The sequence below is a fragment of the Diabrotica virgifera genome, chromosome 4 (assembly GCF_917563875.1).
Source record: "Diabrotica virgifera virgifera chromosome 4, PGI_DIABVI_V3a".
In the NCBI taxonomy this organism is placed as follows: Eukaryota; Metazoa; Arthropoda; class Insecta; order Coleoptera; family Chrysomelidae; genus Diabrotica; species Diabrotica virgifera.
This window is the reverse complement of record NC_065446.1, coordinates 93,214,604-93,231,488: the sequence shown is the minus strand read 5'-3', so window position 1 is coordinate 93,231,488 and position 16,885 is coordinate 93,214,604. Positions and strand designations below refer to the sequence as shown.

Sequence of the window (16,885 nt, the reverse complement as noted above, 5' to 3'; positions counted from 1 at the left end):
CGTGCACAGTGTATGGTTCTGGAGTGGGATAGTATGTTTTTGTTAAGACAAACCATCTAGTGTCTCTAAGATGTGTTTTGAATTTTTAACGTCACTTTTGAAATTTGATTTTTAGCCGGATAATTATTATTTAAAATTGACGTATATATGGCGTCTGTATCAATAGTTTATTTCTGAAATAATGAATGAAGAAAATGAAAATATCTTTTCTTTCTTGCAGTTAAACTAAACAAGGGCCATATAATCTGATTAAAAAAAAGGTGGATTGTGAATTTTGCTTAAAAAACAACACGTTTGAATAGAAAGTCCTCTTTATTACAATATTATTCATACAAAACCTAAAATAACACCTGTGAATGCTAATGGAAATACAACTCGTTTATATTTTTTTAGCTGTAGTCAGTTCGATATAAAACAATAGTCTCTAAAAAAAAATAAAAAAAAGTATACTTGTCTTCACAGATCTCCGTTGAAAAATTCCAAGTACATAATATATAATATCGAATGATGAATCTTACTTATTTATAAATATTTATTTACGAGGAACGTTTGGTTTATACGAGAAGTGTGTAATATAACGAGATGGATCTTCCACTGTAAAACTACATTTTATTATTATTATCTTACATTTGCACTTCCAGAAAAGTTCTGAACTGAAAATATACAGTCCAATATAATCGAAGAAGTTTAGGTTAGTAAGTATTCTGGTCCTTCAAGCTGGATATGAATCAGCAATATATTATGGATGAAGAGGAATTACCAAAAACTCGCAGTTTAAGCATATAGTACAGCAAGAATTCAATCCAAAAGAGACTGGACAGCAGGCACGAAAGCCTAGTCTAGTGTTAGGGACAGGAACTAATAAAGAAAGTCTACTTAAAACTTCATTTTTTTTATGAAAATGGACCTAACTTCAGCAAAATAACAACCTAAAGTTACATTGATATGAAGTATTTAATAATTCAGCAGTGCAACTGGAAAGTGGAAGTAAGTTCCTTGTAAATACTTATAAATTGAAAAAATCCATCAGATGATTATACAGCCTCACTTACTTAACTTAATTTCGTAATATCACCTTATCCTAATACGAACATGTGAAAAATACGACTGGTACACAATACCGACAGTAAAATATAACCTATTCTGTTTCCTTGTTGTACACTTCCATAATTTTCTCCATTATTTCCCAATGCTTCTCTTTGGGAAGATCTTTAACAAATATATTGTACCAGGCCTCATCGTCGGTGTCTTCTATAAGGGGTAATTGTATTCCATAGCATTGAAGAGATAAAGATATACAAGCGATAGCGACGTGTCGAGGGTCATAGTCAAGGATACTGGGATCGTGGTGGTAGTCCTGAAGGAAAGTTGCTGCTGCTCTTGCTACTGGGACGCTTTCCAACTGTTCTTTACCCAACCACCTGAAAATATTAGAATTTCGTTATCAATAAGACCCTGTAAGCTATTTAATAATATGATAACGTATGGGACAACTTAAAGTCCCGAAAAATAAAGTAATAAAAAGTATCCTGTTGGGGATTTTGATCCGGCAGGTATCTCAAAAGTTTTTTTAATTTATGGACCTCTATAACCCTAACCTCTATGTTTACTGCAGTGGATTCGGTGGCCTTGTGCCTCTTTGGGAGTGCTATTCCAACCTCTTGGCAAAATGCGCAGATACTTCTACTACATAAGAAAGGAGACAAACACAAACTCGACAGACCAATAAACCCGTTACCACATTCGTACAAACTGCTTATAGTATTTTTACTACAAAAGCGATATTACGTAGGTCAAAATTTTTGACGTAAGAGAACTGTCAAAACATTAGAATGTGACTTTTCATTATTGCCATGTTTATTATAAACATGGCAATAATGAAAAGTCACATTCTAATGTTTTGACAGTTCTCTTACGTCAAAAATTTTGACCTACGTAATATCGCTTTTGTAGTAAAAATACTATACCAGAATAATTACCAACAGACTATCAAATAAATTCGATAGTTACCAGCCTGTTGAACAAGGGGGATTCCGCCAAGGTTATAGTAACATAGAACACCTACAGACAATAGGGACACTTATCCAAAAGTGTAACGAATTCAATGAACCTCTTCATTTGGCATTTGTGGATTACAATAAGGCATTCGATTCCATAGAACTCAGGGCCATATTAGACGGCCTAGAGAGATTACTCCTAAAATTCATACAGAGTGAGTCTGTAATTCGGAATAAATTTAATATCTCAAATACTACTCGTTTTTTTTTAAATGCTCAGACTCATCGATTAGTATTTCAAATTGTCCTTTTTGACATACAATAATAATGTATACAGGGTGTCCAATTTAGAGATATGACGTCATCGTTGATTTTCTTAAATGGCAACACTGTCATTTTGATAGGGTGTGTAAAGTTATACATAACTGCAAAATATCAAATTTTTATTCTCTACCATTTACAAGATAATAAAAAATAACAAAGTTATGTCTGTAATTTGGAATAAATTCAATAATTCAAATACTAATTGTTGTATAGGAAAAGATATTGTAAAATAAATGAGCAAAATTGGTGAATCGGCGAATGAGCCTTGAAGGGCCCGTAGTCATACAACTCCAAAGAAGAAAAAAATACTAATTGTTTTTTGAAAAATGCTCAGACTCGTTGATTAGTATTTCAAATTGTCATTTTTGACATACAATAATATTGTATACAGGGTGTCCCAATTTAGAGATATGACGTCATCGTTGATTTTCTTAAATGGCAACACTGTCATTTTGATAGCCATTTTGATAGGGTGTGTAAAGTTATACATATCTGCTAAACTTTAAATTTTTATTCGCTACCATTTACAAGATAATAAAAAACAAGTAATCAAACAATAATTGAATTTAATTATTTCAATTAAGCAATAAATGCTCATAATGTTGCCCATTGACTATTTGATAATAATTGAGGTCAACATTATGAGGATTTGCTTAATTGACATAATTAAATTCAATTATTATTTGATTACTTGTTTTTCATAACTTTGTTATTTTTTATTATCTTGTAAATGGTAGGGAATAAAAATTTGAAATTTTGTAGTTATAAAGACTTTTTTCAATCTAATGGCATATAAAGTTTTCAATCTAATGGCATATAAAACATCATGTTACTCTACATCCCACCAGACTGAAAACAATGGGAACCTTCTCTGGTTACACCTCCGAGGCTTCTACAATTTGCAAGCCATAACGGATGCTGAGACTAAGGAAGATGAGGGAATTTTACAATATATAATTCACGTCCCATCTGCTCAGCGCGGTGAAGTTCCAACGAGAATGTTTCCCTTCGTACTCCAATCAGGGTAAACGTGTAAATCAAAAATGAATAACCATTTTCAATTTCGTTGCAAAACGAAAATACAGCCGCACCATATACGCCAGTCAATGGGAGCAGGAATAAGATATTACCTCCCAATTTTATCCTACTGCATGGATTTTAATGAAATTTTGGGCCTAGCCTCTACTTATCTCCTAATTCAAAGTCTACCCTATGCCGATGTGTGCTTTTATCTTGGGGCGATTCCCACCCCTTTTTAGGGGTGTAAAATTTTTTGGTTAAAATTACCACGGAATTCGCTAGAGAACCTAATTCTAAGCAAAAACTGTTCTATAATTTTTTTTTGAAAACAATACTTTTCGAGATATTCGTGTTTGAAAATTGGCCATTTTCTTTGAAACAATACCTTTTCGAACGGTTTTTTGCGAATACCTTAAAAACTATGCATCTAACTAAAAAAACTATAGGTTTGTTCGTAGAACGATCAGCAAGCGTTGCCAACCATCAGAGGCATGCGCGTTCGTAATCTACGAACTCTAACTGTTAACTGCGCAGCGCCAACCGTTAACTGCGCATGAGTCTGATGGTTGGCAACGGTTGCTGATCGTTTGGATCGTACTACGAACAAACCTTATATTAAACATTTTTGTAGGTTATAAAAAAAAACAAAGAGACAAAAATAAAAAGGAAATTTATATCTGAAAAAGCCCTACATTTTTGTGTGGTATCTTTGTTTCGTATCTCTTGTCTTTTTCGAGTTACATGGAGGAAAAGGAAGATTTTTAAGAAAACTTAAAAATGCGCTCTATAATTTGATCTTATTTTTTTCAAAAACCATTCATTTTAATCCAGCCCAACTTTTTGAACATAGAAATAACACTATAATAAAAAGTATTGTAGAAGGAAAACGATGTATTTAAATTCTGATGGACAAGGGGTTAAATATACTTCTCATTTCTTCTTAAAATACATTAACTTTTTTGCAGAATATCTCGCTGAGTTTGCATGTAATCGACAATTAGTATTGCCCATTTTAAAGGTCTTTTCAAGCACTACAAAAGTTATTAGTATCATTATACACCTAAAATCGACAGTTTCTCTGTTATTTCAAGTTGAATACACCGATTTGAGCATGCAGCAAAAAAAAAACAAACTCTTCTTACCTACCATATCCCTCTTTGTATTTTAACTATTAGATTTATGAAGGAACGAATCTTTGTTTTTTTATAACCTACAGAATTATTTTATATAGTTTTTTGTTAGATGCATAGTTTTTAAGCTATTCGCAAAAATCCGTCCGAAAAGGTGTCATTTTTCAATGAAAATTGGCAATTTTCAACCACGAATAACTAAAAAAGTATCGAGTTTTCAAAAAATAATTATAGAACAGTTTTTGCTTAAAATTAAGTTCTCTAGCCTTTTCCGTGGTTACTTTAACCAAAACATTTTTCACCCCCGAGAAGGGGTGGGAACCACCCCCCAAGATAAAAGCGCACATCGGCATAGGGTAGACTTTGTTTCTTGAGCTATTCCCCACTTACTGTAAAAATATCAAGAAAATCAATCTAGTAGGATGGAATTCGGAGCCAAATACCCTCATTGACTGCCCTAATATTCTAGTCCAATCAGAGAGTGCAGCAAACACCTCTACCGGTTTCGAAACTTATCAGTCTCTCATCAGGAGGCACATATGCTACTCTCTCTGATCCAACCAAAACAAACCCCGGCGTGCAGTCACGGATTGCAACGAACGAAATGGCATAGATGCCCTAGCGGCAACTGCTATCAAAAGACTAAGTTTTCCATCTAATGGCATATAAAACAATATACTGTTACTCTACATCCCACCAGACTGAAAACAATGGGAACCTTCTCTGGTTACACCTCCGAGGCTTCTACAATTTGCAAGCCATAACGGATGCTGAGACTAAGATGAGGTAATTTTACAATTTATAATTCACGTATTTACATATATTTCAGATTTATAATACATATAAACCCAAACAATGGGAACCTTCTTGTTTTCAGTCTGGTCGGATGTAGAGTAACATTGTTGTTTTATATGCCATTAGATTGAAAACTTAGTCTTTTGATAGTAGTTGCCGCTAGGGCATCTATGCCATTTCGATCGTTGCAATCCATAACTGCACGCCGGGGTTTGTTTTGGTTGGATCAGAGAGAGAGCAGCATATGTGCCTCCTGATGAGAGACTAATAAGTTTCTAAACCGGTAGAGGTGCTTGCTGCACTCTCTGATTGAACTAGAATATGGTGCAGCTGTATTTTCGTTTTCGCAACGAAATTGAAAATGGTTATTAATTTTTGATTTTGTAGTTATGTATAACTTTACACACCCCATCAAAATAGCTATCAAAATGACAGTGTCGCCATTTAAGAAAATCAACGATGACGTCATATCTCTAAATTGGGACACCCTGCATACATTATTATTGTATGTCAAGAAGGACAATTTGAAATACTAATCGACGGGTCTGAGCAATTTTCAAAAAAACAATTAGTATTTGAGATATTGAATTTATTCCAAATCACAGACTCGCTCTGTATATACGACAATGCAACTATGCAAATAAATATAGCAGAAGGTCTAACAACAAGCAAAATCCTCTCTCGGTCTAACTCCTCTTTCCGTCTAAGAACGGAAAGAGGAGTTAGACAGGGAGACCCTATCTCTCCAAAATGATTTACACTTGCATTAGAATATGTGCTCAAGGAGTTAAATTGGGAACAATGCGAATTTAAAATTGATGGCAGATTTTTAAGTCATCTAAGATTTGCCGATGACATAGTACTTATAAGCAACAATACATAGGAACTAATCTACATGCTAAAGGAGCTTAAACAAGAATCTGAGAAAATCAGTTTAAAAATGAATTTAAATAAAACAAACGTGATTACAAATCAAAATATCACAACAGACTTAGATGGAAGTGAGATCGAAAGTGTCGAAGAATATACCTAGGTCACACGATCAAACTAAGCAAACAAAATCAAACTAAGCAAACAAAATCAAACGGCAGAGATAACTAGAAGAATTCGAATGACTTGGGCAGCAGTAGAAAGACTCGTGATGTGTTAAAAAACAAAAAGATACCAATAAATCTAAAGAAAATGGTATTAGACAGTTTGTTGAATTCTACCAGTTATGACCTTCGTTTTTTCGTTTCGAAGGTCACGAGTAGTCACGAAAACGAAGAAAACTCGAGTATTTGGGTCACCTGATGAGAGGTCATAAATACGCATTACTTCAAAATATAATGCGAGGAAAAATAGAAGGAAAACGGAATCCAGGCCGTAGAAGAATGTCATGGTTGCGGAATTTGAGAGAGTGGTTTGGTTGCACCACTAATGAACTTTTTGGGTCAGCTGTAAACAAGGTCAGGGTAGCCTTGATGATTTCCAATCTCCGATAGGAGTGGCACAAGAAGAAAAAGAAGTTATGACCTATGGAATGGAGATTGTGACACTTACATAGTTATCAGTCAATAGATTAAGAACAACACAGAGGGCCATCGAACGGGCTATGTTAGGAGTATTTCTGAGAGAACATATCGCACCTCCGCTCAAAGAGTGTCATAAAGTCAAAAAAGCAAAGTATCGAGAAAACGATGTTTAAAATTTGTGCTAGAACTTTTCCGGGTTTAATTTAAAAACTATTAAAATTAGAACAATAACTATTTTAGTGAGTTACAAAGATTTTTGAAGCTCTACAAAATAGCGTAAAGGTACTAGTACACTTTAGAAAACCAAAAATAATAATTTTTTTTCAGAATTTTTTTTCTCAGAACCTTTATTAAAAATTAACATAAAACGTTTTAAAAGATAAAGTTTTCGATCCTAATAGCATTATTAATAATATTTAGAAAATATTAAAATATTACTAAAAGATTTTTAAATCGAAAACTTATTGGTCCATTTCCTTGGTAACACCTCCAAGGCTTCTAAAATTTGCAAGCCAAATGGATGCTGAAGCGAAGAAGACAAGAGGGAATTCAAAAAACTTACAATTCACGACCCCGTCTGTTCAGCTGGTAAATTCCAACAGAAAATGGACCTAGTTACTCGAAGGAGTAAAGACCAATATAAAAATAAAATAAAAATTTTATTTTTAATTCAGTTGCAATGCGAAGGCAAAACAATCTTACTTTTCAATTAGAATACGGAGCGCAGTCCAGTCCCTTGAATTGCAATTTTCGGCTCTTATTGGAGCTTCATCGGAAAGAACATAGGCTTTTCAATTAGAATACGGAGCGCAGTCCAGTCCCTTGAATTGCAATTTTCGGCTCTTATTGGAGCTTCATCGGAAAGAACATAGGCTTGTTCTCCATAGAATAAAATTTTTATTTTATTTTTAAAACGTTTTACTTATTAATATCTAACTCTTAGAGAGTACAAAAAATATATCTTTTATCATTCATGCATCTACACTAATATTGGCATCATCATCACTGGCTCGACAACCCTTTCTGGGTCTTGGCCTGTTCCAGGAATCTTCTCCATTCTGATCTGTTTCGTGCTTTTTTTCTCCAGTTTTTTATTTTTAAGGTTATTAAATCACTTTCTATTTGTTCTAAATATCTCACCTTCGGTCTTCCTCTTGTTCTTTTTCCTACTGGCATCTGTTTGAATATTTTGTTTGGTATTTCGCCTTCTTCCATTCTTTCTACATGTCCCATCCAACGCAGCCGTCCTATTTTAATGAATGTTATGTAGTGGGCACACTAATATTGTAGAGGGCGCAAAAGTCGAGGCCTCGAAAAATGATGGCGGACAGTTAATCTCTGGATTGGGATATCCGAAATAAAAAAAATCGTACTGCATTTGAAAAAGGAAGGTTTCTTACGTGTCAATTTACCACAATTTGACCAAAAAATAAATATTTTTTAACCATGAAAAACTAAAGAAAAACAGTCTACTAAAAGAAGTCTACTAAAAATATTGATTTTTTTTTAATCATGACACTATACAGATAAAATAACGAAAAATCTACGAAATATTATTTATTTAAAGTGGCTTTAGCAGTACAGAATATAACATCATTATTATTAAAAAATCAATGGGAAAATCCCAATAGTTGGCTGTATACCATAGTTTAACAAACCAATACAGAAGTAAAAGGGGGACATGAAAGGAGCCTCCACGTAGATTGTGATCACTTGTGAATACAATCGGGCGTCCCCTGGAAACGAGTAATGTCGGCTAATCCTTTCAACACCGGTGCACAAACAACACAGATGCAATCAAAATCAAAACGGTCTTTATCAAGGCCATTTTTGATGACGACCTCAATTAATATTGAAGGACTATCAGCAGATAAAGAAGACCTATTGTCTAATATGTGCAGAGAACATGGTGTCGATGTTCTACTGGTTCAAGAAACCCATAGAGGTACTGCAAGCCGCAGACCAAGGATTCGGGGTATGAAGCTCACACTGGAGAGACCACACGACCAATATGGTAGCGCAGTCTTCGTCAGACCAGATATCGACGTAGCATCCACATCTCTAACAGATCAAAATGACATCGAGATCCTCACAGTGGAGATAAACTCCTGTACAGTAACGTCAATGTACAAACCACCAAACGCTGACTTTGCTTTTGAGGAACCGAATAACTTTCAATCACAGCAAATCAAATTCGTACTGGGTGACTTCAACTGTCACAGTGTCGCGTGGGGTTACAACGAAACAGATTCCAATGGCGAAGAACTAGAAAAATGGGCTGAAAGCATGAACCTAAAACTTATTCACGATCCAAAGCAGCCTGCGTCGTTCAACAGCGGAAGATGGCGCAGAGGTTACAACCCAGACAATATATTTGTCAGCGACAGAATTGGAGACCAGGTGACAAAAATCGTTGGAAGCGCTCTCCCAAAGACACAGCACAGACCAATAATTTGTCTTTCCAACGCGGCAATCAGATACGAAATTGTTCCTTTCAAGAGAAGGTTCAACTTTACTAAAGCAAAATGGGAAAAATTCTCTGAAACATTGGATCAAGAAGTTTCCCAGCTAGAACCTTGCCCTGATTCATACGATAAATTTGTAGAAATCGTAAAGCAAGTATCACGGAAATTTATCCCTAGAGGTTGTCGAACTGAGTACATAGCGGGGCTCAATGAAGAATCTAAACCCCTACTTAAAAGATACGAACAGCTATATGAAGAAGACCCTTTCTCGGAAGCGACAATACAGGCTGGGGAGGAAATGTTACATGCGATATCCGCCAACAGAACGGAAAGGTGGTGCAAGCTGGTCACGAGTCTGGACATGAAACAAAACAGCAGACGTGCCTGGAAGCTGATTCGGAATCTTGGCAACGATCCCGCTGCTCCGGCAGTCAACATGACAGAAGTCACACCCGATCAGATAGCCCATCATCTTCTAATGAACGGTAAGACGACATCAAGAAAGAACAAGGTGAGAGCTCAACGGAATATCGACGAAGAAAGAGATGTTCTAGGTACCTCTTTTTGTCTAGAGGAGATGAGAGGCGCGATCCATCAAATGAAAGATAATAAAGCGGCTGGCCTGGACGACATACGAACAGAGCAAATAAAGAACTTTGGACTAAAAACCGTAGAGTGGCTCGTAAAAATGATGAATTGCTGCATCCGTACATTACAAATCCCCAAAATCTGGAGGAAAGCTAGAGTGGTAGCCCTCTTAAAACCAGGGAAGGATCCGGCGGATACAAAGAGTTTTAGACCTGTATCTCTCTTGTGCCACCTTTTCAAGGCCTTTGAAAGAATGATACTGAACCGGATCGCAGAATATGTGGAGACTAAAATTATTCCAGAACAAGCAGGATTCAGACCCGGAAAGTGCTGCTGCAGTCAAATTCTTAATCTCACCCAACATATTGAAGATGGTTTTGAACGGAAGGAAATAACAGGAGTAGCGTTCATAGACCTAACTGCCGCCTATGATACAGTTAACCATCAACGGCTACTCGCAAAACTCTACGAAACTACAAAGGACTTCCGACTAACAAGGTTAGTGAAATGTCTCCTCCAGAATAGACGCTTCTACGTAACGCTCCAGTCCAAGAACAGTCGGTGGAGGGACCAAAAAAATGGGCTACCACAGGGAAGTGTCCTCGCGCCGTTTCTATACAACATATACACCAACGACCAACCCATACACCAACAAACAAGGCAATTTATTTACGCTGATGATACAGCGGTGGCAGCTCAGGGAAGAACCTTCAATGAAGTCGAAGTGAAGCTGACAGATGCCCTGGGAGACTTAGCTCTATACTATGATAAAAACCATCTGAAACCCAATCCCACAAAAACCCAGGTATGTGCTTTCCACCTGAGAAACAAGCATGCCCGAAGGTCGCTGGAGGTGGAATGGCGTGGTCAGATGCTGGAACACAACAAGACGCCAAAATACCTTGGCGTCCGTCTGGATAGAGCTCTGTCTTACCGATACCACTGTCAAGATGTTAAGAAGAAAGTAAGTGCCAGAAATAATATCATCCGCAAGCTAACTAATACAAAATGGGGAGCACAACCACACACTCTCCGCACTTCTGCCTTGGCATTATGTTTTTCGGCCGCGGAGTTTGGAGCACCAGTATGGGCAAACTCTGCTCACGCAAAGAACGTCGACGTGGCTCTAAATGAAACGGTCCGTATAATATCGGGTTGCCTGAAACCGACACCTATCGAAGAGGTATACCCCATTGCTGGAATTGCTCCACCACCAATCAGGAGAAAGGTCACGTCAGAGGTAGAACGGAAAAAGCAGGAGACGGACCGAAGACACCCCTTATATGACCACCAAACTCAGCCAAGCAGACTAAGATCTCGGAAAAGCTTCCTGAAAACATCAAGATCCATCCCCGAAGCGCCAGAGACGCGCCGAATACACCTATGGCAAGCGTCAACTACTGCGACACATTTTCCTCCCTCGGAGGAAATGGCTGCTGGACACAATTTACCGTATCCGACTTGGAAAGCGCTAAACAGACTAAGAACCGGCGTTTCACGTTGTGCTAGTAACCTGAAAAAATGGGGATACCAGGAGGACGATACCTGCGACTGTGGCGCGGTTCAGACCAGCCGGCATCTACTATCATGCACAGAGATGAGAGAGACCTGCACAGAACAAGACTTAATTATAGCAAATGACAGGGCCATCTATGTGGCCAACCATTGGAAATACAGAATTTAAAGTTGTTGGTGTTCCGGACACGGAAAGTAAGTACAGAAGTAAAAACTTCGAGATGTATTCTGGTATAAAATCGTTTATTTAAAACTATAAAATGTCATGGAATGCAGAACGTTTTCGTTCTAAACAGAACATCTTCAGTGCCTAGAATGAAGTATTTCCACGTTAGTTTAAAGCAAAAGGTTAAAAATGTGACTGTTAAAATGAAAAATGTGGGAATACTTACATCCTGCCGAGTATTTTGAAACTAGTAACTAGCACACTGTAAATAGTGTTAACATCATCATATATGGTTTACATAATGTAATATGTTAATGTTGTTCTGAAGCTATTTTCTTGTGGCATTTTTATAATCAAGTATATTCAAATGGGAAATAAGCCACAATTTTACCTAAAAATGATTTTATTAACGTTTCGACGCCCAAGTCGGGTGTCGTTGTCAAAATACAAAATAATACTAAATAAACAAAAATGTTGTTGCTTAGTAAAAAATTCTTCTAATAATTTATTTAATCTGACTCATTTATATCGGCAAATCAGACACGTATTATACATTTTAAAGTAGACGACTTTAAAATGATATTGCCAATATTGATGAGTTGCGTTCCTGGGACGACTTTACTAAAAGATAGTTCATTTTATTACATGAAATCAATCCCAACTCAAGAATATCCGCCACAAAAAATCATAGCATGTGATCTGTCTTTAAAAAGACAACCAAATGCAACGGTGGCACTGAAATTCTCGTGTTAGAGATTCCATAGTAAATCACGAGGGAAAACCAGGAAAAACCTCGTGATACTATCCCGACATCATAAGTATTTGGGTTTACATTTAGTTTACTCTCAAAACTAATACCAAATTCTGACTTGATATTTTAAATTTTAAATAATACTAAAATACTAAATATGTACTAACTCGATATGTTACCGATTTACTAATTGTGGTATTTTCTTTCTATTGACTTCCTCCTTTAATATGGGTAACCACATCCTACTGCATTCTACCGAGGAATTTGCGACACAATTGGTTTCATTTAGCATAATTAGAGCCGCTTCTTTGATTTTTCTCTTTTTACTATCTGCTTCTTTTAGGACTATACTTGAATCTCTCCACATGGTTTAAACATAGCTTAAACCATGTAATATATCTGCATTAAATTTAATGAATCTATAAGTTATTCTGGAATAGAGAGTTGCTAATTTAAACTTTACAGTAGATTTTATTATTCAAATAATTTAAATTATTTTTGCAGACAAACCTTTGCATTTTATTAAAAAATCCAAAATCAAATGAAACTTTAACCAAAAATTGGCTTTATCTTGTCATGTCATGTCACCCTTGTCAAATTGTATATCCACTTCCTAATTTCTCAGTTGGTCTGTGCCCACTGAATTGGCAAGTACCTAGCATCTTCGAGCAGGGAACCATGGCACCCTTTTAGCATGTGTTCCACTTTATCTATTAACATCGACTTGTAGTCATAACATTTTAACATATTACATTATGTAAACCATATATGATGATGTTAACACTATTTACAGTGTGCTAGTTTCAAAATACTCGGCAGGATGTAAGTATTCCCACATTTTTCATTTTAACAGTCACATTTTTAACCTTTTGCTTTAAACTAACGTGAAAATACTTCATTCTAGGCACTGAAGATGTTCTGTTTAGAACGAAAACGTTCTGCATTCCATGACATTTTATAGTTTTAAATAAACGATTTTATACCAGAATACATCTCGAAGTTTTTACTTCTGTATTGATCATTATTATTATCTGGTTAAAGAGTTAAATTTTTTAATTATCTAACTTTAAATATAAGTAACAAAATTAAATAAAAAATACTGCAAAAATAAAAATAAAGGTGTCGCTTTTCTTGAGCACATTCGCAGACACTTTTGAATAAAGCAATCACATATACTGTATTAACTCGACAAACGACGGTTTACACAGATCTTAGATGAGATGGATAAATGCCTTGCACAAGCCGATATGTGACACTGTTTATGTTCGGTGCATCGTTGATTTTGGTTAACCATATAGTGACGCTAGTGACATCTAACAATAAATACTTGAACTATAGACGTAACACTTTTTGAGATAGGAATTTATAGTTTTATCAAATTTTTGGTGCAATAAAATCGTTTTTATTTTTTTTTGAGCTGTGACACTGTTTGAGCGGAGCAATATACGAAATGAGAATGTGCGAAGCAGGACGAAGGTGGAAGATGTAATTGGAAGAATTGTGCAAATGAAATGGAACTGGGTAAGACACGTGGCACGGCAAACACCGAAAGGTGGACGACAAACATTGTACATTAGCTTTGATCGCGCAGGACATCCTGGGTATACCCAGAGGGAGAACGCCTGCGCATTACAAAATCGAGCGTTCGCGGAGTTCAAATCTTTCCCTCTGAACACCCTCCGGATTTTTAATTCGGTGTTCGCGCAGTACAGAAAAAAGATCCTGAACGTGTCCGGAATACCCTCTCGACGTTCGAGGATTTTGTTTCGGATTTTAAGTTCGCACAGGCGCACAAAATATTTGGGAAGAATTTCTTGACATTCTGTTCTTACTCCTTCCAATTCTTAACCTAAAATATTGTTTTGTTAAACAACTTGTAGATGTAGATTCTGGTTTTTAAAGTTTTGAAGTTATGTAAAGTGTTGTATCATTTAAATATTCTTCAAACAAATTTTAATATTTTTTATATTAAAGCTTTTTTAGTTGTTTTTGTCCATGTTTTCCATTTCGTATGTTTATAAATAGGTAGGTACCTTTTCTAGTATTATTTTCATTCGATATTCGATAATTATCTATTACGGTAGTATGTATTACAATAAATTGTACTCTGTTTTTACTTAATTTCTTCTATCTAGATGAGCTTATAAGTACCTACATATTCTTGTGGTTTATTTTTCAGTTTAATTTATGAGTTAAATTAGTCTCTTATTGAATATAATGAAACATAAACAACACATCAAATTTATTCTGAAACTATTTCTTGTGTCTTGTTATATTTCATTATTTTTGTGGTGTAATAAACTACAACACAATGCCACAACCTATCAAATTCAATACATACATATCAAAATTGGAAATTATTGCTTTACTAAATTATTCCTTCCTTCAGATAATGTTCAACCTCCAGGAAGTTAAAGGTAATTTTTATATCTAAATATCAACAATCTTTTACTCTCTACAAAAATGTAAGCCGGATTTCGGCGTGGAAATACCACATTATATTATCGAAATAATAAAGAAAGACATTGAATTATTGAATAGAAAGTTAATCCTTTGCCTCTTGCTTTTATTTTCTTTCTCTTTGTTGACATACAAATTTGTTGCATTGCATTTTTTTTGACACTGATTTCGAAATAAGAAAGGGACAACAAAAGGCTTCCTTCTCTAACCTTAATGTATGCAACCCGTCATTACATTACGAATCCGAAAATTGTTCGCGGAGCTAAAAATCCTGAACATGTCCAGGATAAGTTCACGTTGACGCCTGTGCCTTGGAAACTAATCCCGAACTTACTCTGAATACGTTCATGTTGTACTGCTCGAACCATGATACTATAAATAACAAGATAGCATCTTCCCGTAGCGAAAATACGTCCGAGTTCGCGCATCGCATGATGTAACTGGAGACCGGAATTTGAATTCTTGTTGTTAGCTTATAGTCCAGGATGTATCGTCGCCCCTGTTAGGTAACATATTCCGTTTCGATTTTGTTGCACAAACTCACTTAAAAAGAGTTCCTTACAACAAATACACAGAGTGCCGGGAGGTGCCGCGGTCGGAAAATTGTTTAAACAATTTTGTTAAACAAATTCAAAAATCAATTTTTCCACTTCGTATAATTTTTTTATATTCTTTGGGTCATTATGAGCCAAAAAGGTCTCTTGTAATTTTTCTCTAAAATTGACTGTTGTTGAGTTATACTCGATTTAAAATTTGGAAAACGCGAAAAATGGCCATTTTCAAGGCTTAATAACTCGGTTAAAAATTATAATTATGAAAGTCAAAAAGTGACTGAATCAAAGTTGAAAGCTACCCCTACAGGATCCTGAAGAAATTTTGTCATTATTTTATTACTGAACTGTTATTTTTAATTGTTAACCATGAGCGCTAAGTGAGGCGCGGCCGTCAATGTGAGTGAAATTGAGATGCACTATTAGACGGCCGGAATGGTGCATCTCTTTCCCACTCACTATTGACGGCCGACTATATGCAGTTAGCGCTCATTGTTAATAATTAAAAATAACAGCTTAGTATCTAATAAAATGATGACAAAAATTTCTTCAGGATTCTTGTAGGGTGGACTTTAAACTTTGATTTGGCCAGTTTCTAACTTTTATAGCAATAATTTTTAACTGAGTTATTAAGCCTTGAAAATGGCGATTTTTGCGTTTTTCAAATATTAAATCGCGTATAACTCGACAAAAATAAATTTTAGAGAAAAATCACAAGAGACCTTTTTTGCTTATAATGACCCAAAAAATCTAAGAAACTTGAACGAATTGAAAAAATTAATTTTTTGAATTTGTTTAAACAATTTTCCGATCGCGGCACCTCCCGGTACCCTGTGGATTTGTTATAAGGAACTTTTTTAGTAAGTTTGTGCAAAAAAATCGAATCGGAATAATTTACCTAACGGGGGCGACCATACAGCCTGGACTATACAACCGCGAGCAATTCAAACTAATCGGAAATCATTCGGACATTACGAACCATTACGAACTTGTGTCTCCAGTTACGTCACGACTCCCTTCTTTTCGAGATGCGCAATATATTATCTTGTTATTTATAGTATCATGGCTCGAACACTACTATTGTAGACCACGCGAGCACAGTCGTAGTAGAGGAAGGCCACAAAAACGATGGCTAGACGACATCAAAGCCAAAATGGGGAGAAACTGGCACCGAATAGCACAAAATAGAGAAGAGTGGAGAACTCGTGGGGAGGCCTTTGTCCTGGAGTAGATGCAAACAGACTGAAGAAGAAGATTTGATAAAACACGTTTAAAATGGCGATTTTGAAATGTTGGTTTACTAATCTCTTGTTTAAAAAATCCTAAGAAATCCCAATTTTTCATAAATGTGAAAAACTATTGTAAAAAATAAACCTACAACCTTGATATAGCGTGGAAAGTTGGGTTTTATATTGTTAAAAATGTGGTTAAAATTTCATAGTGATTCATCAATTAGTTTAAAGTTATTCAATGTGTTTATCTGAAACAACCTTTTTTTGCAATAACACGAGACGAAAAAAAAAAATGAAATTACAATGATTCTACGGATAACATAAGCAAGAGAGAGGGCAATTCTACCAAAATAATTTAAAAAAGTTAGAAAACACCA

The 16,885-nt window shown here is 35.6% G+C and overlaps 1 protein-coding gene across 3 annotated transcripts in view; it reads right to left on the bottom strand.

Annotated features, from left to right (window-relative positions):
- Positions 1–293: 293 nt before the first annotated feature.
- LOC126883071 (cyclin-Q) overlaps positions 294–16,885 on the bottom strand; it is a 75,065-nt gene continuing 58,473 nt past the window's right edge. For all 3 annotated transcript variants that reach the window (XM_050648287.1, XM_050648289.1, XM_050648288.1), the window contains exon 4: positions 294–1,421. In XM_050648287.1, coding sequence (XP_050504244.1) covers positions 1,139–1,421 — 283 coding nt within the window. In that variant the 3' untranslated portion in view covers positions 294–1,138. The remainder of the gene's footprint in view (positions 1,422–16,885) is intronic.